The 22,233-nt window shown below is 54.0% G+C and overlaps 7 protein-coding genes across 7 annotated transcripts, besides 22 other annotated features; 2 read left to right on the top strand and 5 right to left on the bottom strand.

Annotated features, from left to right (window-relative positions):
- Positions 1-39: 39 nt before the first annotated feature.
- Positions 40-201: a tandem repeat.
- Positions 202-467: 266 nt separating this feature from the next.
- Positions 468-516: a tandem repeat.
- A 428-nt stretch (positions 517-944) lies between these two features.
- Positions 945-996: a tandem repeat.
- Positions 997-1,384: 388 nt separating this feature from the next.
- Positions 1,385-1,418: a tandem repeat.
- A 165-nt stretch (positions 1,419-1,583) lies between these two features.
- Positions 1,584-1,678: a tandem repeat.
- A 30-nt stretch (positions 1,679-1,708) lies between these two features.
- Positions 1,709-1,747: a tandem repeat.
- A 53-nt stretch (positions 1,748-1,800) lies between these two features.
- Positions 1,801-1,833: a tandem repeat.
- A 78-nt stretch (positions 1,834-1,911) lies between these two features.
- Positions 1,912-1,968: a tandem repeat.
- A 73-nt stretch (positions 1,969-2,041) lies between these two features.
- On the top strand, positions 2,042-3,208 carry EKO05_0007982 (uncharacterized protein; the record flags this gene model as incomplete). Its single annotated transcript, XM_059637175.1, has 2 exons — positions 2,042-2,046; positions 2,353-3,208. 2 exons carry the CDS (start codon positions 2,042-2,044, stop codon positions 3,206-3,208), a joined length of 861 nt encoding a protein of 286 aa, XP_059493158.1.
- Positions 2,204-2,260: a tandem repeat.
- Positions 2,266-2,297: a tandem repeat.
- Positions 2,492-2,526: a tandem repeat.
- A 37-nt stretch (positions 3,209-3,245) lies between the features above and the next one.
- On the top strand, positions 3,246-4,663 carry EKO05_0007981 (uncharacterized protein; the record flags this gene model as incomplete). Its single annotated transcript, XM_059637174.1, has 3 exons — positions 3,246-3,384; positions 3,477-4,195; positions 4,244-4,663. The coding sequence occupies 3 exons, from the start codon at positions 3,246-3,248 to the stop codon at positions 4,661-4,663; spliced, it is 1,278 nt and encodes a 425-aa protein (XP_059493157.1).
- Positions 3,719-3,749: a tandem repeat.
- Positions 4,664-5,086: 423 nt separating the features above from the next.
- Positions 5,087-5,539, bottom strand: EKO05_0007980 (uncharacterized protein; the record flags this gene model as incomplete). Its single annotated transcript, XM_059637173.1, has 1 exon — positions 5,087-5,539. One exon carries the CDS (start codon positions 5,537-5,539, stop codon positions 5,087-5,089), a length of 453 nt encoding a protein of 150 aa, XP_059493156.1.
- Positions 5,369-5,435: a tandem repeat.
- Positions 5,540-5,772: 233 nt separating the features above from the next.
- Positions 5,773-5,811: a tandem repeat.
- A 214-nt stretch (positions 5,812-6,025) lies between these two features.
- Positions 6,026-6,064: a tandem repeat.
- Positions 6,065-6,755: 691 nt separating this feature from the next.
- On the bottom strand, positions 6,756-10,163 carry EKO05_0007979 (uncharacterized protein; the record flags this gene model as incomplete). Its single annotated transcript, XM_059637172.1, has 6 exons — positions 6,756-6,901; positions 7,001-8,295; positions 8,352-8,939; positions 8,997-9,021; positions 9,075-9,248; positions 9,305-10,163. 6 exons carry the CDS (start codon positions 10,161-10,163, stop codon positions 6,756-6,758), a joined length of 3,087 nt encoding a protein of 1,028 aa, XP_059493155.1.
- A 943-nt stretch (positions 10,164-11,106) lies between these two features.
- Positions 11,107-11,243: a mobile genetic element.
- A 1,515-nt stretch (positions 11,244-12,758) lies between these two features.
- Positions 12,759-12,787: a tandem repeat.
- Positions 12,788-14,261: 1,474 nt separating this feature from the next.
- Positions 14,262-15,591, bottom strand: EKO05_0007978 (uncharacterized protein; the record flags this gene model as incomplete). Its single annotated transcript, XM_038941525.1, has 2 exons — positions 14,262-15,433; positions 15,480-15,591. 2 exons carry the CDS (start codon positions 15,589-15,591, stop codon positions 14,262-14,264), a joined length of 1,284 nt encoding a protein of 427 aa, XP_038796450.1.
- Positions 15,592-18,433: 2,842 nt separating this feature from the next.
- Positions 18,434-18,459: a tandem repeat.
- Positions 18,460-18,539: 80 nt separating this feature from the next.
- Positions 18,540-18,580: a tandem repeat.
- Positions 18,581-18,721: 141 nt separating this feature from the next.
- Positions 18,722-18,758: a tandem repeat.
- Positions 18,759-19,847: 1,089 nt separating this feature from the next.
- On the bottom strand, positions 19,848-20,670 carry EKO05_0007977 (uncharacterized protein; the record flags this gene model as incomplete). The annotated part of the gene is made up of 2 exons (XM_038941254.1): positions 19,848-20,561; positions 20,608-20,670. The coding sequence occupies 2 exons, from the start codon at positions 20,668-20,670 to the stop codon at positions 19,848-19,850; spliced, it is 777 nt and encodes a 258-aa protein (XP_038796449.1).
- A 386-nt stretch (positions 20,671-21,056) lies between these two features.
- EKO05_0007976 (Proteasome endopeptidase complex) lies at positions 21,057-22,091 on the bottom strand (the record flags this gene model as incomplete). The annotated part of the gene is made up of 4 exons (XM_038941220.1): positions 21,057-21,374; positions 21,424-21,909; positions 21,960-22,025; positions 22,089-22,091. The coding sequence occupies 4 exons, from the start codon at positions 22,089-22,091 to the stop codon at positions 21,057-21,059; spliced, it is 873 nt and encodes a 290-aa protein (XP_038796448.1).
- Positions 21,073-21,099: a tandem repeat.
- Positions 22,058-22,104: a tandem repeat.
- Positions 22,105-22,233: the final 129 nt, after the last annotated feature.

Genomic DNA, 22,233 nt, shown 5'->3' with positions numbered 1-22,233 from the left:
GCGCATAGACGAGTTGATTTGCTAGAGCCTAGTAGCTACGTAGTGTATAGTAGAGTAGAGTAGTGTATAGTAGAGTAGAGTAGTGTATAGTAGAGTAGAGTAGTGTATAGTAGTGTAGTGTAGTGTAGTGTATAGTAGTGTACAAGTAGAGTAGTGTAGTATACAGTAAGTGGAGTAGTGTACAGTAAGTAGAGTAGTGTAAGCACTAGCCGAGATTCTAGCGTTGGTCACCCTAGCTTACTGAGAATAGTACAGTACAGTACAGCACACTACCTTGACGACCCTCTCCCTCAGTCATCCGCTCGCTACCAACCAGCGTGATCTGACACTTCTCACGCCACGGTAGTTTTCTAGTTTTCTAGTTTCTATTTTTATTCTGTTTGTACCTGTTTTACTGCTCTTGACACGGAGGGTTCTTTGGTGGTGGCAGGCTGCGGGGTTCTACACGTGGCGGGGTGGGGTTCGGTTGTGCTGTTCCCTGTTGGGTCGGTGGGTGCTGTGCTGTGCTGTGCTGTGGGTGGAGCGTGGAGCGCAACAGGGCGGTCGACGAGAATGACGACGGCTTGGGGATCGGGCAGAGGGGGGTACGGGATCGTGTTGGCAGGGCGGACGCTCTGTGGGCTGTGGTTGAATGGAGATTGGAGATGCTGGTCGGGCCTGGGTGCGTTGGGCTTAGGCGAGAGGTGAGAGGTGAGGCTCTGTGTGGCATGCATGCATCTGCGTTGGGCTTCGTGGGCGGCAACGGGGCCGGCTCTGCTGCGCTTGTAGGGCACCACGTAGCTTTTTGTTTCAAGCGTAAGCGTCGCGGCCCTTTATTTTTTTTTCCACTTTCTCTTCGCTGTCGCTGCTGCGCCGGTCAAGAGCGAGGGCGGTGCGTGTATAAGAGGATGTGGGCGGGCGGGGGGAGGAAGGCTGCCTATCATCGAATTCTGGTCCGATTGTTGGCTGCTGTCTGCATACTCTGCTCGTCTCTGCTCGACTCTGGTTCTCGTCTGCGTAGATAGCCTCCACTCAATCCGCTGCAGCTTCCACACATGTCCGAATCCGCGCAGGAGATTGCCCATTGCTATCGGATTCGGAGAGCACGGCGCAGGCCTTGAACCAACAACGCGAGATCGACCATCCACGCATTCCTCCAGGCGCACACAGCGTCGACTGCCGATCCTGCGCTTCTGTGCGACCCCATCTGCATCGCTGAGCGAGTGACAGCTGCCACGGCAGAGACCACAGAGACCACAGGGCAGACGAGACGTCACCAGCCCCTCCTGGATCCTGGACTCGCATCTGCTGCTTATCGATTGGCGTGCCCTCCCTCTCGCCTGCAGTTAGCACGACTCGAGCACTATTACGCTCGAAATTCGAATTCGACGCCCTCTTGATTGCGCTGCACTGCACTGACTGCACTGCACTGACTGCACGCTGCACGCCAACCCGCGCAAGGGACTCGCCGACCACTGACCAGCGTCTCCGGCGGCGTCGAATCAGCCCTACGGATTCTCCTGCACCGCTGCCCCCCTTGCTGCTGCGCGCATTTGGGCCTCGTCTGCACGCCATCCACCGCCCGCCGTTGTTGGCCGTGTGTTGCTGTTTGGCTGTTTGGCTGTTTGGCTGTTTGGCTGTTTGGCTGTTTGGCTGTTTGGCTGTTTGGCTGTTTGGCTGTTTGGCTGTTTGGCTGTTTACCCACACGCTACCCACACAGCCGCCCCCAACCTCGACCTCGACCTCGACCTCGACCTCGACCTCGACCCTGGATCTTGGCGATTGCACCGGTCAGCCAGCACTCCACCCCACGTCAGCAGGCCCAACCCAACTCAACCCAACCCAACCCAACCCGGCCCGGCCCCCCCTTCAGGCCAGCCACGCACGCCTTCCTGCTCTCCTGCTCTCCTCTCCCCTCGCCAACACAGCCTGCTCGACCCCTCCGTCCCCCGCTCCCGCCTTCCGCCCGCGCCTCGCCTCCCGCCTTGCTGGTATCCGCACTCGGCCTTTCTCTGGTAGAACGGGCTAGAGTACGGCATACCGCGACGCACACTTCAGCCTCATGCCGTTAGTCATCGCCCTCCCCAAGTCCAGTGCCAGCCGCCCCTCTGCTGCCATGCCCTCCCCCCGTCCAGCCCACGTCCGCGCTGCTGCCTCGTCGCGCCGCCCGCTCTCGCGCCGCTCCGTCCGCAGCAGGGCCTCGCACTCCACACGTACTTCTGCTGCCACTGCCACTGCCACCGCCACCTCCTCCTCCACTGCCTCGCGCTCGACCGCCCCCTCGAGCGCCTCCGCCTCCGCCCCCGCCTCCGCCTCCGTCTCTCCTGCGCGCACCACGTCCGCTGCCAAACGCGACACTAACATTACCATCAGACCCAGTCGCGGCCACAAGGGCATCGACATCCGCGTCAACAACCACACGGGCACCTACGCCGACAGCTACTCCGACCGCTCGGACGAGGACGTGTCCGACGAAAAGTTCCACAGCGAGGACGAGGAAGACTACACCTCGGACGACGACGACGAAGACGACGACGAAGACGACGAGGAGACGAGCTGGGACCTGATCGAGGACGAGATCCACCCCTCGGACTCGGCCTCGCGCCCCCACCACGCCCGCCGCCCACCACCACCACCAGCCCACCGCGCCGTGCCCCCCGCGCCGCCTGCCCCCTCTGCCCCCTCGCCGCCCGCCCTCGCTCCTCGCGCCGCCCCTCGTCCCGTCACGCCGTCCCCGCCCCCGACCCCCACTCGCCCCACCACAGCAGGAGCCGGAGCAGGGCCCCGAGCTGGCGACCCGCGACCACCGTCCGCGCCGCCGTCGACGTCCCTCGACCCACCACCAGCCGGACAGCCTGGGCGAGGAAGACACGGGCGACGACCTCTACCCACCCCCGCCCCCCCAGCACCCCGCCCCCGGCCACCCCAGCGCCCAGTGGTCCCACGTGCCCCCCGCCCACGGCTATGCCCCGAGCACCATGTCCCACCACGACCCCCGCTACTACCAGGGCGGCGCCCCTTCGCCCGCAGGCCAGCTCGTGCCCCCCGGCTACCACGGCTACGACCACCACTACCCGAACGGCTTCAGCCCCCAGGCCCCGAACCCCTTCGCCGCCGGCCCCCTACCCACCGACCGCGACAGCTACTTTGCCGGCCCAGGCTACCCTCCGCCCCCGCCTGCGCGTGCTGGGAACCCCAACCGCCACTCCCTGGGCGCGCCCCCGTCTGACGCCATGACGCCCTACGCCCACGCCCACCCCGGCCAGATGGGCGCCCACCCCGCCTACCCTGCCTACCCGTACCCCGGCTATGGCATGCCAGGCATGCCGCCCATGCCCCATCCCTACCAGGGATACTCGCCTCCCCCTCCAGACGAGCGACACCACGCTCGGCCCAAGCAGCGAGGTACACCGCGACCGAAATCCACCCTCTATGACCCCCTTTCTGACGATGATGCTCACCAAGTTGCCCCCGCCCCGCCTCCCCCTGCCCCCAAGCTGTCGTCGTCCATGCGCCCCCGCCGCCCCCACCCCCGCCCCCGCCCCCGCCTCCAGACACAACCAGGGAGGATGCTATGCTGAAGAAGCTGAACGACCTGCTGCTCGGCAAGGCTGAAGAGGAGGCACGCAAAGAGGCAGAGGCGAGGAAAGCCGCAGAGCTCGCCAAGTTCGACCGGCTCGAGAGCCTGCTCATCGCGCAGCAGGAGGCCCAGATTGCAAAGAACAAGGCCAAGACGCAGGCCGCCGCCGACGCCGCCAGCGCCGCCGCCGAAGCCAAGAAGCGCGGCGACGAAGACAAGCTCGCCAAGCTCGAGAAGCTCATCTTGGCGCAAAAGGACGAGCAGCTCAAGCGAGAGGCGGCCGCAGACGCCGCCCGCAAGGCCGCAGCCGAGGCCGCCGACGCGGAAGCCAAGAAGATCGCCGAGGAGAAGAAGGCCGCAGCCGAGGCCGCGAAGCTGCTGCTCGATGCAGCCCAGAAGGCGCGCGAGGAGGCCGAGAAAAAGGCCGCCGCAGAGGCCGAGGAGACCAAAAAGGCCCACGACAAGGCTCTCGCCGAGGCCAAGGCTGCTGCCGACGAGCTGGAGAAGGCGAAGAAGGCCGCCGAGGAAGAAGCGGCCAAGCTGAAGCCCTCGGACGCTCCCAAGGCGCCCATCAAGTTCAAGGACGCCGTGGGCCGCAAGTTCAGCTTCCCCTGGCACATTTGCAAGACGTGGAAGGTGCGTTGCCCTGTCGTGATGATTCGAGCCCACAGCTAACCGCCGCAGGGGATGGAGGAGCTCATCAAGCAGGCCTTTATGCACGTCGACGTCATCGGTCCTCACGTTCACCAGGGCCACTACGACCTCGTAGGCCCCAACGGCGAGATCATCCTGCCCCAGGTCTGGGAGACCATGATCCAGCCCGACTGGGACATCACCATGCACATGTGGCCCATGCCCGAGCCGCCACCCGAGCCACCCAAGGAGGCGCTTCCCCCGCCCCCGCCGCTCGACCACCAGCAGTTCATGATGAGCCACCCTGCGATCCGTCCTTCCAAGGCGAAGAAGTCGAGCAGCAAGAAAGTTCCCCGGGTCATGCCCGACCCCATGGTGGTCAACGTGCCCCCGCCCCCGCCTGGCATGGTTCCAGGGGGCCCCCACCACCCCGCCCGCCCCGGCGGTGCTCCCCCCCGGGTGTTGTCGTGATGCCTGCCTCATCCAGCGGCTCTTCGCACAAGCCCAAGAGCAAGCCCAAGCCGGGCGGCTTCTTCGCCTGGGCCGCTGGCGGCAACAACCGCTCGGGATCCGTCAAGAAGAGCAGCAAGAAGGCATGAATTCTTGCGTGGCAGCAACGCGTCGAGGAGGCCTCGTACCTGCCGTCATGATCGTCGACGACTGTCGTCAACGTTGCTGACCGCCTTGCGCTGCGCTTGAGCGGAAAGGGTGTGAGTCACGTGACGACCGCCTCTTCCACTGCGAGCGCACTTCAACGCCCCCGTCAGCAACGATGCCGTTACCGCGCCGCACGTCTTTCTCTGCGTTGCCGCCACAGGGCTGGGTTGCTCGCCATGGTTCGTTTTTTTTTTAGGTTTGTCGCTTCTCTTCAGAGCATCTTTTATCCTGGTTTCTCTATATACCCTTACACGCCACTGCGTTGCTCCCTTTTGAGGCATTGGTACAAACGATGCGATATTTCGGTAGCGAGTTGGAAAGGAGAGAGACGAAAATAGGGTCAGTGGAGAGAAGGGAAGGGAAAAGTTGGATACCACTTTTGTTCGACTTTAACTTGTTGCAGCGTTTCGGCTTGACTTGCTTTTGGAGTACCCCTTTTTGCGATTTCAGTAGTCGGCTGGTTAGTTCATCTTGGGCGTTTGAGCGTGTGTTTGTTTGTGTCGTAATTTGGTGCGTAGTATGAGCGATGAGCGATGAGCGATGAATGACGAGAGACGAGCGATATGCAGAGCAATGATAGATGAGCAACGCGACACGAGACACGAGAGCGAGAGCCAAGAGATGGATGGTAATAGCGTAGTGTGACAAAAATAATAATAGTTTGGCAATCTCAACAGATAGATTGATCATATCCGCCAAGACAAAGACAAAGAAAAGAACCTATTCGATTCTAGCCCCTTCTCTCAGAGTCTCAAGTAAGACATCCATCACGGATATATACTGTTCCGTTTCTAGCTACTCTATCCACTTAGTTACTGTGCCTTTTTAGTTGGTGTACCTTAGGTAGAGATACGTAGAGTTAAGCTAAGCTCTGCTAGTAACTAAAAGCTATTAAGACGTACTTTACTATCAAGTACCAGGCTAGAAAGACAGAGAGGAAAAGAAAGAGAGAGAGAGAGGAGTGTTAGATTCTAATAGCTCTATCTCTTAGAGTCTTAAGTAAGACATCTATTACAGATATATACTGTTCTGTTTCTAGCTACTCTATCTATTTAGTTACTGTGCCTTTTTAGTTGGTGTAGCTTAGGAGCCTTAGGTAGAGGTACGTAGAGTTAAGCTAAGCTCTGCTGGTAACTAAAGGGTATTATAACGTACTTCACTATCAAGTACCAGGCTAGAAAAACAGAGAGGAAAAGAAAGAGAGAGAGAGAGGAGTGTTAGATTCTAATAGCTCTATCTAAAAGTATCAAGACGTATTTTGCCAAGGTGCATCCCTGAGTGGGAGAGACACACCATGTCCCAAGACAGATTGGCGATTCAGGCCTTCAGCGCGTCTGTTGCGATGATCTATAGAGCTGTCTTGTAAATAAGGTGTTCCAACCAATCCTCCTCAAGACTGATAGGCTCCGATGAGGATCTCTGACGAGGATCTTCAAGTGCTGGTCGTGCTGTTAATTGTTTTGTTAATGCTGTTAATTGACCCTTTGGCGATAACCCACTGTCTACACACAACGTTGACAATGTCTGAATGTCAGAGGCCTTGAGTGGAAAAGCGCTTAGCGAGGTTTGTGTCTCCTGGTTGGAACGATTACTTGGATGTAGGAGGGAGTGAGCTCACCGAAAGGCATGAAGAGTGGTGGGGAACGCTGCAGCGAGAACGCAGTGAGCGGGGCCCACGAACAAAACTTGGTCTGCATCAGTCTGCATTAGCACTCCCGTGACCTGTCTGTATATTGGCTTTAAGTCACGTTCTGCTGCGTGTCCTGGACTGTGCTGACTTGAAATCCTTACTACGTGTTTAAGCAAAGCTGTTCGAATATCAACACTGGTCGTCCTCCTTGAGTTGACGAGCGCCTGCATTAAGCAGCATCTTAACCACCTGCTCGTGTTTCCCCTCTAAAGCTGCCTATAGTGCGTTGCTATAGCGTCCACCCTGCGCGTTAACATCAGCACCTGCATTAAGCAGCATCTTAACCACCTGCTCGTAGCCTCCAAATGAAGCTGCCTGCAGTGCGTTGCTATAGGCTCCACCCTGCGCGTTAACATCAGCACCTGCATTAAGCAGCATCTTAACTACCTGCGTGTGGCCCTCCTCTGAAGCTGCCTGTAGTGCGTTGCTACAGTCTCCACCCTGCGCGTTAACATCAGCACCTGCATTAAGCAGCATCTTAACTACCTGCTCTTGGCCACTGTGTGAAGCTGCCTGCAGTGCGTTGCTAAAGTATCCTTTACCCTGCGTGTTAACATCAGCACCTGCATTAAGCAGCATCTTAACCACTTGCTCGTAGCCTCCAAATAAAGCTGCCTGTAGTGCGTTGCTTAAGCGTCCACCCTGCGCGTTAACATCAGCACCAGCATTAAGCAGCATCTTAACCACCTGCTCTTGGCCACTGTGTGAAGCTGCCTGCAGTGCGTAACCAAAGTGTCCACCCTGCGCGTTGATGTCGGCGTGCATGTTGATCAACACCTGAGCAGTATCCACATCCCCATTGAGGCACGCATAGTACAGAGGGGTGTTGTCGTTGCTGTCTTTCTCGTCGATGTTACACCCTGCCTCAAGGAGTCGGTTGACTGCGCTAGTAAGTCCTGCAGAAGCCGCCAGGTGTAACGCATATGTTGGGGGCGCTTGCTCAACCCATTGCTGCCTCAAGGTGGGAATGCTGTAGAAGCTTGTGCTATACACGATCGTACTAGGGGTGACTAGGAAGTCCATGTCATTGAAGCGCCCGATGATATCACTGTAGTCGTGGCCATCTCGCAACATTTTGATCTGCAAAATGGCTGCAAGACACGCACTCTCTTGTCGCAAAAGAGTCTCCAGTTGGTTCATGACATCGAAGGAGAGTTCTTCGCATCTAAGAATATGATAGTCGAAGCTCTGGTATGCATAGCTGGCAAGACCGTTCTTATTGAGTTGGCCGTATAGATCCCATGTGTCACGAGCTGGCTTTTCGAATGCCATTAGTTGGATGTACGCAATACACGCCAAGCTCAATCGTGTGTGCACAGCTTTTGAATCAAGGAGCTGCACCCGTATGCTTTCGTGCGACAGCCCTTGAACAGCAGTTGTCAAGAATTCCTGCACTGTGTAGTGAATCGGCCGGATCAAGCCATTGGCCTCTTCCAGTAGATTACCACAAGCCTCAAGGATTACTCGTGGTGAGTCGGTCTGCAGATCCTGTTTGACTTTGCAGTTTGAGTTGATCGCAAGCGCTAACCGTAGTTCTCGAGTGCTAAGAGGCCTCCGGGCGTAGAAGGTCCAAGCTAGGCAATTGATTGCCAACTCCCTCATGTATGGAGTCTGGACTTCGATCCGGTCCAGAATCCTAATGTAGGTGTCTGGCAAGCCTCGGGGCAATGCCTCCAGCGCAGCTTCCACCACTGTGTCCCTTTGAGCCTTGCTGGCTTGACAGAGGCTGTCCAGCTGAAGGTTGACCCAAAGAAACCTGCGTCACAGTCAGCCTGAAGAGACACTTGTACCAACCACTAGACGAGCACTTACATCCCCTCTGCCTTTGTAGCGAGCGTCCGAACGATCTTTTCCTTGAGTCCATCGTCAGTAACATAGAGCGTCTTTCCATGCTCCCCAGCCCGCAGCTTTTCAACCTGACCGCGAGCGAAAGTCTCGATATCGGCGGTAACGTTCTCGGTCTGGATCTGAATCGTAGGTATGTGTCTGTCACCGAAGGCTTTGGCGATATCCATTTCATTCCGACTCGTGACGAATACCTTGACATGGCATCGAACCTGCGCCGTCACTATGCCGGTGATGAATCCAAGGATGTCTCCTCGCTCTTGCTCTGGACACTCGTCTAGAGCGTCGAACACCACGTATACCTGAGACAGATCTTCGATGAGGGATCTAAACCTTTCCTGTGTGCCCACCAGTGATGAAGGCGAGGCATCGTACTTGGTCTGGAGCAGGTCGCGAGGCAACTGGTCTTTCCTTCGACACAACTGCTTGAGCAGTGCAGCTACGATCTGATGAAGCTCTTTCAGCTGCGTGTCCCGGTAGTTGTAATAGGCAAAACAAACGGCGGCATCCTCTCGTAGTCCAATTTTCGTCGTAATGTCTTCGATGACGTTTGACCTAGACTGCGATTAGGATCGATGCCATCCAGACAAGACAGGTGCCGTCTTCACTTACGCAAGCACGGATTTACCGATTCCAGCTGTAAGTTGTCAGGATAACACGTCTTTAGAGTAGGGACGCAGTAATTCTTACGTTTTCCGTGGCACCAAAGGAGGGAGGAGGCCGGGTTGGTGAACCACTGCTCATACTTTGGCGCTTTGATCAGCCAGTCGCACGTCTTTTCATGCTTCTTCGCAAAAGTGTCCTGGTGAGTTTTCTCGAAGTCGATGCTCGATACCCAGGTGAGGAATGCCGATCGCTCCTTCCCTGAAGATTTGTTAATCACGAACATGGGTATGTAACGTTGGAGTGGGCGGTCATACTTTCTTCTTCACGCCGCCTTGCTTGCTCAACCTTTCTGGAGAAGTCAAAATGCAGCGACTGGACAGAATGCAGCAGTACGTCAAGGTGGTGCTGCAGATCTTCTTTGATGGTCGCAAATTCAGACTCGAACGTCTCCCAGTGCTGGCGCATGAAGGCTCGGAGAGATGTCCACTTCCGCTGATCGCCGTTGGCGTCGACGAATACGCGGCGCGCCTTCCAGCCAAAGCCGAGCACATTCGCGTAAGCATTGACCACCGTCTTTTCTACAAGAGTAATATCTGCCGCCTTCGCGTATTCTGCTAGAGGGCCCAGGTAGTCTTCGAAGGTGCAGATCATGTCGGTCAGCTTGCTGAAGTACATCGTGAACTTCAGCGCGAGATCGATGACGACCCTTACTGAGCCAACGACCAGAGCTGATATTTCAGGACTCGCCTGGATGCCTATAGCGACGCCTCCCATGAATCTGTCGAGCAGACCTAGGAATTTGGTTAGACGCTCAGCGTGAGGTCTGAAGGCTGAGTCGTCCTTATGCGCTGCATCGTGAGCGTGTACGCGGGAAAGCAGCGTTCGCTCGTCGATCGTCTTCGACGCCTGCGCAAACGCTGCTTTCTCGGCTTGCGGGAGCTTCTTTAATGTTTCCGCCAAGGCTTTCTCTAACACCGAGCTATGCGACGTTGTCGCGACCGACAGAGCTGTGCTCGATGCAGGCAGACATGGCGGGGACGATAGTGGTGGAGCGGGAGAAGACGTTTGTTGTGCAGGCGGCAGAGGAGCTCTGTGGGGTGGTGATGAAGGGGTAGTGTCTGAAGTAAACAATGCCCGAAGGCGATTCTGCATGCGGTCTCGTTTTCGCATCATGGATGAAAGTGGTAGGTCTGACGACTATGTCTGTTATGGTCGGTAAGTCACTCTCCTTACGCGTGCAACAGGTCTTTGACGTTGCGGGGTAAGGCTGACGCTCAGCAGGCTGCGCCTCTTTGCAGCATCAACCTGCAATATGCACGCGTGACGCCCGACATGGTTCGTTGTCAGCCTGCTCCAACACAGATCGGCTCTGGATCGTAGCAAATCAAATACACCAGAAGCAAGGAGAACCTATAGCTGTGTCTCTGAAGCGAGGTAGTGGAAAGGCAGAGATGCGCAGTTTGATCGCTTAGGTCACCGACAGTCACGGATGTGGTGTTTATGCAGTTTGCTGATTCCGACCACGCTTTCCCTTGCCCTTCGCTTTCGTCGCCGCCTCTGTTGCAGCACGCTTTTCTCGCGCCTCTTTGAGCTCATCATAGCCTATGACTTTTGCTCTCCCCAGTATCAGTGGCTTAGTCGATCGTCGAACCTTGGCTTTATCGTTAACCTTCTGTAAGAGCTGGATATAATTCTGCTGGAGTGCTCTCTTCGCCAAGGATACTTGTGCAGCTTTGGAATACTTCTGCAGATGTCTCTGCAGGTCCTATCTCCTCGTCTTATCAAGAGTATGAGCATCCTGTTTCATAATCAGATTGTGTAATGACATAAGACCCGCTGCTGATACTAGTGTAGCAGGAGTCTGCAGTATTTCGTTCTTAGTACATGTCTTCACACTTACAGTGTCAACTCTCTAAATATTTAAGTTAACAATAGGCTTTGATATGCTTCTAAGCACCCTGTCTGGGTTAAAAGGAAATAGTCTACTTGCAGCAAAACCTGCAATATTGTTCTTTAGGGTAAAGGCTTTCTTGCTCGCAGGACTAAAAAGGGAGGTAAAATGCTCTTTGCTGATTGTATTAACTCCTCTGCGCTTAAGCCGTTTGATTTACTCCTGGTAAGCTGCTTTAAGGGGAGCAAACACGGCAACGTTGCAAGGCTGAAGCTTGTAAGAAGTATAAGAAGGGAGACAACACAATATAATGTTGTTTGCAAAGTAAAACTTAAGGACTTCTAGAGTTTTATGTGTGCTGAAGCTATTGCACATAAGCACGTGTAGCTTGTTATTAGCTTATTCCTTAGTCTCTAGATTAAACACACGTGTGAGCCACTGTAGGCTGATATAAAAGTTAGTGTATCCAGTCTCAGAGCAGGCGTACTGCCAGCTAGGGGTAGGGAATGTAGTCCATTTACTTTAGTGAGTTGTAGCTGGCCAGGTAATTATAGTGTTCAGATACCTACTATCGCTGCTGATACATTTAATTGCAGTTACTATTATATGTTTAACGTGTGCGTCTCTATAGTCTCGCAACTTATTCTTACCTACTAAGACTTTAACTAAACCTAGTATTAATAGTATAACGCTAGTCTCGTCTATGTTGTATACGTTCTCCCTTAAAACAGCTAGGTTATGCAGCACCCTTCCTATAACCTCAAACTAATATGTTATCTTTAGGTAGGTGTTCTTCTTATAGCAGTTCTAGTCCATCGCCTTAGCTCTTCTTGCTTGTGTTTGTGGATAACGTTTTTTAAAGCCTTAAGTCCAGTTCTTGCCTGGCGGCTTTAGCGGTTGGTTAGTCTTAGATCGCTGGCTGGTGACACAGAAGGCTAAGAAGCAGATAAACTTGATCTGTACCAGCTGCCCGAGACCAGACATCTGCAGGAGAAAATAAATAAGAGCATCCTCCTCGTATAGAGTCAGGTACTGTTAACTTTAGGCTTTTTCTTCTATTAAGCAACAGCTGCACGCACAGTGGTGGAGGGTTTTATAGGGCACTTCCCCACAGTCTGCGCGAGCACGGTATGAGTTAGACAGGCCGGAAGAACAGGCTGTGCCAGAACACAATTGGCCTTGTCCACCACAGCGAACGCCTGGAACTAGGAAGGGGAAGGATGAGAAACGGTCATATGGAAACCAAGGGGGGATCGTAGCACACAACGGCCCTGCGCATCTGATCGTAGATGTTACTAGAAATACAACAGCAGGCAGGCGCATGGGTATCATAAGGCGCTAGCGGGATCTAATTGCCCAGGCCCCTCTGCAGGGATCACATCCTCCACACTCCTGAGGTTCTGGCATACATACGCCTGCGTTGGAGCGATATCCTAACACTAGGAAAGTGACCAACCGTGAATGCGCTTCATTCTTAAACCTCCGATATTCGACGAAACTCCTCAGGTAGCGCGTAGACAGGGGGGTATTACAAGAGGGTTGCTTTAAGACGTTAACGAGATGATCAACGGCATGATTAACACTGCAGAGATCGCAGTCAGAGCCTGCCAACGCGGGGGAAGATAGTTTCGTAAATATCGTAGATGAATGACGACTCTATAGGTCTGCTCATCAGAGGTGCCGAAGGTCCGGACCGCCAACCTGTCTCGGGACATGGTGTGTCTCTCCACTTAGGGACGCACCTTACCAAGCACACGGCTAGAACAGTTTATGTTACTAGTAGTAGGTTAGAGGTGTATATTGCTACACGCTGCACCAGAGTAGAGATAGCTATCATTGCGTACGCCTAATACTACCTCTCTTCTTATATTGCTATAAGCCTTAGCCTTAGCCTTAGCCTTAGCCTAGGAAAGTACAGCGCTTTAACGTAGCTAGTAGCTTTTTAACCTATCACAGTACGCAGGAGTTCTGCTGCGTTAGCGCTGTGCCTTGGCTTCTATTAATAACTAGATAAGATATGCTGTAGCCTGCCTGGCTAGACCTTGCTCCGTACCCGTGTTGACGGGCGGTGTCGGGGCTGTGAGGAGACTGCGTCGGCTGGGCGCCTGGCGCGGCTGCTGTGCTGATCCAAGCCCGGCTGCCAGGCTTCATCGTCTGGGTGGGCGGCGTTGCGTTGGGTGCTGGAGTCAGTGGTGCGCAGCGGTGAGAGGGGGATGTTGGCTGCGCGGTTAAGGTGGTGGGTTAGGTGCGGTGCTTGCTGCTGCGCGGAGAGCGTGCTGCAGGGGGCTGGGGGCGCGCTGTGTAGGGGCCAGTTTACCTTTCTTGTGATGGTGGAGGTAGAGGTGCTGACATGTAGCTGTGTGGTGTTAGATGGAGAGAAAGAGAGAAAGAAGTAGGTAGGTTAGATCTAGTTTCAACGTTCTTTAAACTCTCTACCTATGCTGCTTCTCTAAGCTTGGCGGTAGTGTTGATATTAATACTAGTTATCAAGATGAAAATTAATCGGTGTTGAATTGATGTAGATATAGACAGACATAAATCTATACACAGACATGCACACACAAAAAGGCAGCACGTAAGAGGCCAATTGATCTCGATTAATCGTTTTAAATTGTTTAGACTTGCCATTTATTGCTGTTTTATCTTGTTCCTGCTCTTGTGAAGTAGGGGTATCTCTGGTAGATTGTCTGCTTCGGTGCTTTCCCACGCTCGATATTGGTGCCGATGTCAGTACATCGCCATCATAGCGACTGGTTATGGATGGATACGGGTCCGATAGACACAGATATGCACGCAACCTTGCATGCCCTTTACCGCATCGCGGGTCCACGGCTAGAACCAAACTTCAGTACGCAGGATTGCTTATTGTTGCTGATTTTGGATCCTGGGTCTTGATCCTCACAGTGTCGGGGGCTTGGAATCCTCGCTAGATACCTCTGCTGGGACGTGGGATTTGGCACCTGGCACCTAGCACGTAGGACTTGCAGGATATGGATCGAGGACATGAGATTCGTGTCGGGCATCCTCTCGCTGGAGACCCAACCGGGTACACTACTCGTTTCGTTCGGCGCTTTGTTGATCTAGCTGGGGTCAGAGAGAGGCGCTGGTGTGGTTTGCGGTTGAGTGCGTATGATGAGGATTGGTGAAACCAGGACGTTCGGAGGCTGGGCTGGGTGGTGTGTCGACGCGTCGAATCGCGTGGCTAATCGATGATAGACGTCGATCATCGTCGAGTTGCTAGATCTTGGGCAAGGGTGAGATCCCAATCGGTGACTGCAATGCGAGTTGGTGAGATCCGGTCTTCCAAGTGCTCGACCCCCACAGCCCAGTGTCTGCCAATTTGATGGCGGATGGTGAAACTCCTCGCTCCTGTCATTTTTTCACCCAATATTGTATCGATCCATCTCCTCGTCAATCCAACTCCCTCCTCTCTTTACCCCACGCGACCGTCGCCGCCACCGCTCGCGTTCCTCCGCCGTTGCGCTCTCCCACCCGCCGTCTCTCGCATTCCTGCGCAGCACATCAGCACGCGCGTGCGTGAAATCCCCACTGGCGTGCCTGGGGTCGACAAAGTCCGGAAGATGAAGCGTGTTCGCTCCGGTAATGCCGAGGCTGCCGTGAGGATTGGCAACCGCACGGCCGGTGGTAGATCCATTGCTGGTCTCGTGGCTGGTGTCTGCGCTCTTGCTTTTCTCGAGTGTGAGGCCCGTGGCGTTGCGGGGGCTGTTGTTGGTGGAGTTTGTGCGGACTCTGACGATCTGAACGAGTTTGCCGAGGACGGCGAATTCAAGCTTGAGTTTGATCGAATAGACGACGCCTTTGAGCGTTGTTTCGATTAGATACAGGTTGGCGAACTCGACGGCGAGCAGTGCGAGGTCCATGACGATGATGACGATGTTAATGGCCAGGATTTGATACATGGTTTTGCGCATGCTGGCGCTGCGAAGTTGGCCCGTACCGTCGTCAAAGGAGGCCACATCGTCATGCACGGATTCTCCTAGCTGGAGCAATCGGACTGTTTCGCGGATGTAGATGATAGAGAGGATGAGTTCCTGCAGGAAGAAGCCGACCATCTGGGTCTTCTCCATGATGGAGTAGCCGTTGACGAAGCGGGACAGCACGGTTGGCGTGAGATCGTTCGAGTTTGAGCCGAATGTCAGCACCGTTGTAATGGAGTGCAGAATGGTGCCGTTGATGATGATCATGTACAGTGTCCAGCGCAGGATTCGACGAGAGTTGGTCAGCAGATGTAGGCGCGACCACAACACCACCGATTGACCTGTGACCATGGTCCACCACCCAATGGTAAGCAGCACGACAGCCACATACCCGGCGTCCTGGTTCGGGTCCAGCAGTTGGAAGAACTTGATCAGGAAGCCCAGCGAGTACGGCAGCACGCCAAACCCTGCAATCAACAGACTCCAGAAGTACACCCCACGGTAGCGCTGGAAGGTGACGAGGACCAAAAGGATGAGCTCGACGGCGTTGTACAGCGATAAGCCGAGGAGTACAGCGATGATGATCTTTAGGGCAAGCGAGTTTCCAGTGTAACCTGCAGTCGTTAACGGCATACTCGAGTGGCAACAGAAGTTACATACCGCCGGTAATCCCAGCTCCAGCAGACAAAAGCACACCCTGCGCCGGCGTCGACTCTTCAGGCAGCGCAGAGGTCGTTGAGCTCGCATACGCACTCACGGTTGGGGAAGCCATAGCGTAATCCACCTCCTATCCTCTGCCATCGCACCACCACCACCAGACGTGTCGACCGACACTAGCTCCTCCTTCTTCTGCGCGATGCAGGTTCCGCGCCGTTGATTGCAGCACGCTTCCACGTTGCTTTTGCACCGCAGGCACGTTTCCGAGTTGTGCTCCAGCTCGTAGTGGAGAAAAACTTTGGTTGAAACATGGCGACGGCGGCGCGCTTGACCAAGCTAATGAACCGCGCACGCGCGCATGCCCAACGTGTCGGAAAAACGTGCTCGATCATCGCGGTTGCATGACGTTAGCTGCTCCATCCGCTAACCACTCTTGTGCTAGCCATCTGTGGAGATGTGAAGCGCGGACAGGGGGTCCTGATCTTGATGCGTGCAGTAGCCGGCGAGCTAATTTCGGCGACTCCTCCCTCGACGTCGTCGCAAGCATTCAACGAACACGTCTTGAAAAATATATTGGCCTTCGTTACCATCTGCCAGCTGGAAGCAGTGCTGTCAGTACCGCACAACGTACGCTTGTTTGGCAATCTGGAAATGCACCAACGCGGATACGCAGAAATGAGGCCGGATGAAGGCCGCAAGGCACCGAACATGTCATGTTTATCGGACCTTTATTCCTTCTCGCTGCCGCAGACCAGTTGAAATCTCACCACTTCTGCACCGAGCAGAGAGCAAGGAAAGTCAGCAGTCAAGGCTGCTTCTTGGTGTGTATAGACAGGAAGGATGCTTGCATTCTTGTTCAAGCTCTGAACGTCTTTGTTCACCCCCACTTATCTGGCAGTCGTAGTAGATCCATTTCGTTCCACCCACTGCGACGTGTCGAGAGCCTGCATCGCGAATCGCGTGTCGTACATTTTAAAGCGTTAGACTCGGTCTACCTGCACAGCCAAGCTTTGCGCGGCAGGCTTCGATGCCGATCATTTGGCAGCTGCCATGATTGTGCAAATGTCCAATTTCGCCGCTTTAGCCCTGCTACGAAGATTATACTCGTTTGCTGTAATCACTGTGATGTCGGGCACGGATGGGCAGGGCACAAGTACAAATTACGAAAGCGTTCACACAGGAGACAGGGTTCTGCGAACCGAAAACCCGTGACAGGCGGTAGGCGATCCAAAAGGAACAAACAATGACGTCGCAATAGATTGTAGATCAGTGAAGTAGCAAGCCGGTAAGAAAGAGTGCTCCAACTTTTTAAGCGGGCGAACGTAGGAAAAGCCACAAGATCGCTAATATGGGTCTATGCACTCACGACAGGTCGCATAATCCTTGCGAGTTCTCTCTGTTCGGAGAAGTGTCGCTTAGCGTCATCTGAAAATCGTGTAGTGCGTGTAGGAGTGTTATCGTCGCTGTGACTTGATAGATAGTAACGCACCTCGATACTGATAGTAGTGCGGTTTTCGATCTTCCACCGGAGTGGTAATGATAAGCAGCCATTAATATACTGGTTTTGAGTGTATAATAAGTAGGCAGCTATGCTCTGCACGCTATCCCTCCGCAAAGTGATGGCTTGTATGACGTTTGTAGGACCGACCTGTTCATCCGGTGTTACTTGCGAATTTCTCCACATTCGTCATCTTCTTCTCCGGATTTGATGAAGCAGTCGAATTTTTTGAATATGCGTTTCAGAGGCGGTGTAGCAGACACAGTCTTATGTCTTCTCAAGCTGGATTCGTTTTTCCAAATGTCTAGCTTGATAGCCTCAATGGCTGCCTTTGGTGGGGGAAACATATAGAACAGCGTGTGTTAGGCAACTAATAAGTACAAGCCACGTTTCTCCCAGGGAATCGACTTGTTTGCATTCCACGTTCACGCTTTGCAACCATGAACGAAATGTGTTACTTTGAAATGGTATTCCCCAAACAGGATGTTCCCAGAGTGAGCTGTCTTCTTCCAAAATAAATTGAGAGAACACTGCACTCGACTACAGGTGATCTTCAAGCAATGCATCCGATACATACCAAGCATCCAACACCACAGATCTGAGGTTGTGTAGGTAGCTCGGACAAGGCACATAGAATGACCAGGCACGAATTCAGAACAAAATGCCTTGTATACGGTGCTAACAGTATACATCAACAACACAAAATCCTAAGGAATTTTTTGAGCATTTAGTTCTAGGTATCTAAATCCGTCCTTATTTTCCCCCTCTCCTCCCTTCCTAGCCAGCGCTCCATGACCTTACACTTTATTTCCTCAAAACCCCTTTAGTATACATAGCATTTCAGTATAAATGTTTGATGCGTATTAGCATTCACCTCATTATACATTTATCAGCTCCTATTGGATCATTATAACTTATGACAGTACATGCTAAGAGGATACGTAGGCCGATGCAAGAAGATGTCTAAGCTAATAAAAAAGAGAGAAAGAGACAAGTATCAGTGCCTGCAAAAATGTATGCACCCACCCTAGACTTGCAAAAACTTTTAAGTGAAGTACGTTATACACCAGCAAAAGGTTCCAACTAGCTAGGTATAGCTAATTAAACGTAAAAGTGACAGATTATGTAACAGTGGACAGGGCAAAACAGGACACGTAAAGAGAACTAGCTAATTGCCTACCTACCTGCGTTTATAGTCTGTGTTGATGTATTAAGGTTCTAAATTTAGGGTGGGTGCGCAAATATTTGCAGCCATCATAGAGAGAAGACGGGTGCGTGATATTCACAACCCCTCTCTACCCTTTCCCCTCTACTCCTCTTCTTTCGCTTCAGTCGGTACAGAAAGCAGATGATCATGCACATTCACGAATCACCAACAGCTTTCCACCTTACGTCCAGCATCACAAGACGTCCCGACCAGCCAACAGCCATCCCACGACCGCCCAACGCGCACGCAAGACAGCAGCAGCAGCAGCAGCAGCAGCAAACAACCAAAACCCCAGTCCTGAGCAGGTCGAACAAGAAGGGAACGCGAGTCTCGTCTTGACTGCAGAGTGCGGTATCCATCTCTGTGTCTGTGTCTGTGTCTGTCTGTATCAGTCTCCGTTCCCATCTACCCCTCCAACTCCCTACCCAAGCCCACCTCTATTCCAAATCCAGATCCCCAACACGAATCCACACGAATCCATTCCAGCTCCATTCCAACTCCCACTCAGACTCTGAACGGAGAAACGAGGTAAGCAGTAGGCTGAACTGGACTGAACTGGACCGAACTGGACCGAACTACACCGCACCAAGCCAAGCGAGATCTGAAACCCAGCTGCCCCTTCCCTCTTGCTCTCTGGATCTGGATCCTGGTGAAAGTGGTGTCTGTGATTGTGCGACGATGTCTTCTGTTAGAGTGGCTGGTTAGGCTACTGTATAATATGACTTAGCGAGCAAGTAGAAGGTTATATAAGTTAGATAAGAGGGAAAGGATTAATTTCAGAGCTAGACATAGTAAATAAAAAGGTCTACTAAGAGACAAGAGTAACAGAGGTAATACCTATTATTATGCAACAACACCATCTATTAGAGTAGCAAGTTAGGCTGCTATATAGTATAACTAAATAAGTAGGCAGAAGGTTATGTAAGTCAGATAAGAGAAAAGGGATTAATTTCAGAGCTAGACATGGTAAATAAAAAGGTCTGCTAAGAGACAAGAGTAACAGAGGTAATACCTATTATTATGCAACAACACTATCTATTAAAGTAGCAAGTTAGGCTGCTATGTAGTATAACAAAATAAGCAGGTAGAAGGTTATATAAGTCAGATAAGAGGAAAAGGATTAATTATAGAGCTAGACATAGTAAATAAAAAGGTCTGCTAAGAAACAAGAGTAAGGGAGGTAATACCTATTATTATGCAACAACACCCTCTATTAAAGTAGCAAGTTAGGCTGCTATGTAGTAAAACTAAATAAGCAGGCAGAAGGATGTGCGAGTCAGATAAGAGGGAAGGGATTAATTTCAGAGCTAGACATGGTGAATAAAAAGGTCTAACATAAGATAAGAGTAAGGGAGGTAATACCTATCATTATGCAACAACACCCTCTATTAAAGTAGCAAGTTAGGCTGCCATGTAGTATAACTGAATAAGCAGGCGGAAGGATGTGCGAGTCAGATAAGAGGCAAAGGTTCATATGTAGAGATAGATGTAGAGGATGGCAAGACGTTGGAAAACGATGCTGCTGCGTGTCATGCTATGGAAACAAGATGTCGTCTGGGTCTGGAGAAACCAGCAGATCGACTTCTGACATTGTCCGTCTTCTCCGTGTGCGGTGTAGGAGCAGCGCCTCGTACCGGCGCACCGGTAAAGAGGCTAAAAGCAATACTCATGCGCTCTCCCGCGCAGGAATCTGCGCGTTCGCCTCGCCAGCCTGCTCGAGCTTGGGCTCGCGCTTCAACTCGTCCTCTTCGACCTCGGGCGGGAAGTCGCCCTCGACGATGCCGAAGACGCCGACGTCGCTGCGGCCCATGCCGCCGCCCTGCTGCTCCGTTGCCTCCCACTCCTTCAGCACGTAGCGGCCCTGCTTCTGCGTCTCGGCTTGGTCGTAGTCAAAGACGCGCCAGTCGGCGTTGAAGAACATGCGGTTGCAGATGGCGGTGCGCAGGAATCCCGAGTGCGTGACGACGGCGATGACTTTCTCGGGGCGGTTGTAGAGGTCCTTCAAGCAGGTCTGGCCGCGCGCAACAATGGCTTTTTGGGTGAATGCGTAGGGGTTGGTCTTCAGGTTGCTGGTCTTGTCGGGGTACAGGGGATCTACGCCGGAGAAGTCGTACTGCGGGTACTCCTTGGAGATGACGTCCATGGTGTTGCCGGTGTCGCAGGGCTTGTCGGCATTTTCATGCCAATTTGCGTCGGGCAGGACGGGCACGCCCTTTTTGATCAGCCAGTCCAGGCCAATGGTCATGGTCTCGAGGGTCCGCCTCATGGGGCTGACGACGATGAGCTCCGCCTTGTTGGCCAGATCGCTTGCTTTCAAGCTCTCGTGTAGTTCAGAGCTCTGTTGGCGACCAAGGTCAGTCAGTGGTGGGTCGTGGATGGACTGTGTCGTGTTAGACGTGTTCGTGTTGCGTATCAGACCACCCTACCCAATCGCTGGTAGCGTTGTGCTGTGCCTGCGCATGGCGGATGAGGATGAGTGTCGGCGGCATGTTCGTTAGTGTTGAACAGGTCAAGGTAATGGTAGCGGTGTAGGCATCCGGCTGATGATCGAGTTTTAGTAGCCACGAGTTGGTTATCGGCGTTTGACTGGTGAATGACGCGCCGCCCCACCAGCTTCCCGCTAGCTGCAGCTTTACCACCTCTCGGCGAGCCATGCTCACGACGAGCCATGCTCACGACGCTTCTCATGTGGAGTCAGTATACCAAAACCAAGGCTTCTGCTTCTCGCGTACATCAACACAGGCTCAAAACATCACGCGCTGCACAGTGGGAGGTGAGGATGCTGTGTTTCGTGATTGTGCTTCGTGGAGCAGGTCGTTATCATGGATGACCGTTCATACGGCCAATGCTGGGCATGGGATGCACACGTCGTGATTTACTCCTGCATCTTCTCTTCCTCTTCCTCGTCGTCGTCGTCGCCCTCCAACGCCTTCTTTGCCAGCCGCTCCGCCTCTTCCCTGATGTCCTTGGGCACCTCCTCGTGTCTGCCCTTTGTGGGTCCGTCCAGGTTGCTGATCCAGGTCAGCTCCAGCTCAAACTCCTTGTCCTTGTTGTCGTCGTGGGCGACGTAGATGATGCGCGCGGCCTCCTTGACGCCGTCGTGGAGCGACAGCTCGCCCTCGGCGAGGTTGAGCTTCTCGAGTTCCGACTTTGCAATCTGTCGTCCCTTGCCGGTGGCGGCGCCGTAGTAGCCCTGCGTCGAGGATTAGCTTGAGCCGTGGGCGTAGCAGCGGGCATCATACCCAGTACAGACCACTCGGCTCGATCATGTACAGAGAGGGGCCACCGTGCTTTGCGCCCTCCTGCTTGCCGCCGGAGCCAGCCTTGGGCCCAGCGCCGACCTGGCCGTCGACTGGCAACTCGGCCTCCGAGTCCCAGCCGGCGACAATGGCAGTGATACCGAAGGGCCGTACGCTGGAGTAGAGGGTGTATGCCTGGGCGTAGCTGCCCATGCGGTCGGCGAGCGAGGCGACAGGGATGGGGGCCTTGTAGAGCTGCCGCCACTGGGCCGCCTCGTCGCGGGCGCGGGAGACGAAGTGGCGGCCGTCGGGGAGGAGGCCGGAGGAGACGATGCCCATGTTGCGGTCGATTGTGGCGATGCGCTTGTTGGCGCCGGCCTTGAGCAGCTTGCTGGTGACGAGCTTCTCGAGGGCGAGCACGACGCCGTCTTTGCAGCGGATGCCGACTGCTGTGCCGCCGTTCTCGACCGCCTTGACTGCGTATTCGACCTACGAGTGTGAGCGGCTGCCTTTGCGCGGCGGCGGTGAGGTGGAGGTACCTGGAAGTTGCGGCCGTCGGGGGAGAAGACCGAGTTGGACAGGTCGTAGCCTGTGCCTATGGACGTCTGCAGCGGTTAGCAGGGGCCTGGCGCAAACACGGCGGCGGCGGCGGCGGCGGGGGAGCTGACCATGGCGGCGGCGGCGCGTGTGGAAGGAGCGAGGGGCTCGGAGGGGGGAAGGGTCAGATGGCGGGGGGTGGCTGATCAGAGATGGCGGGGAGTGGCTGATCAGAGACGGCGAATTGGGCGGGCGAGGCAAGTTGGCTGCAAGGCG

Source organism: Ascochyta rabiei, chromosome 14 (assembly GCF_004011695.2).
Source record: "Ascochyta rabiei chromosome 14, complete sequence".
NCBI lineage: Eukaryota > Fungi > Ascomycota > Dothideomycetes > Pleosporales > Didymellaceae > Ascochyta > Ascochyta rabiei.
Note: the sequence above shows the minus strand (reverse complement) of the source record. Positions and strands in the feature narration are given on the sequence as shown.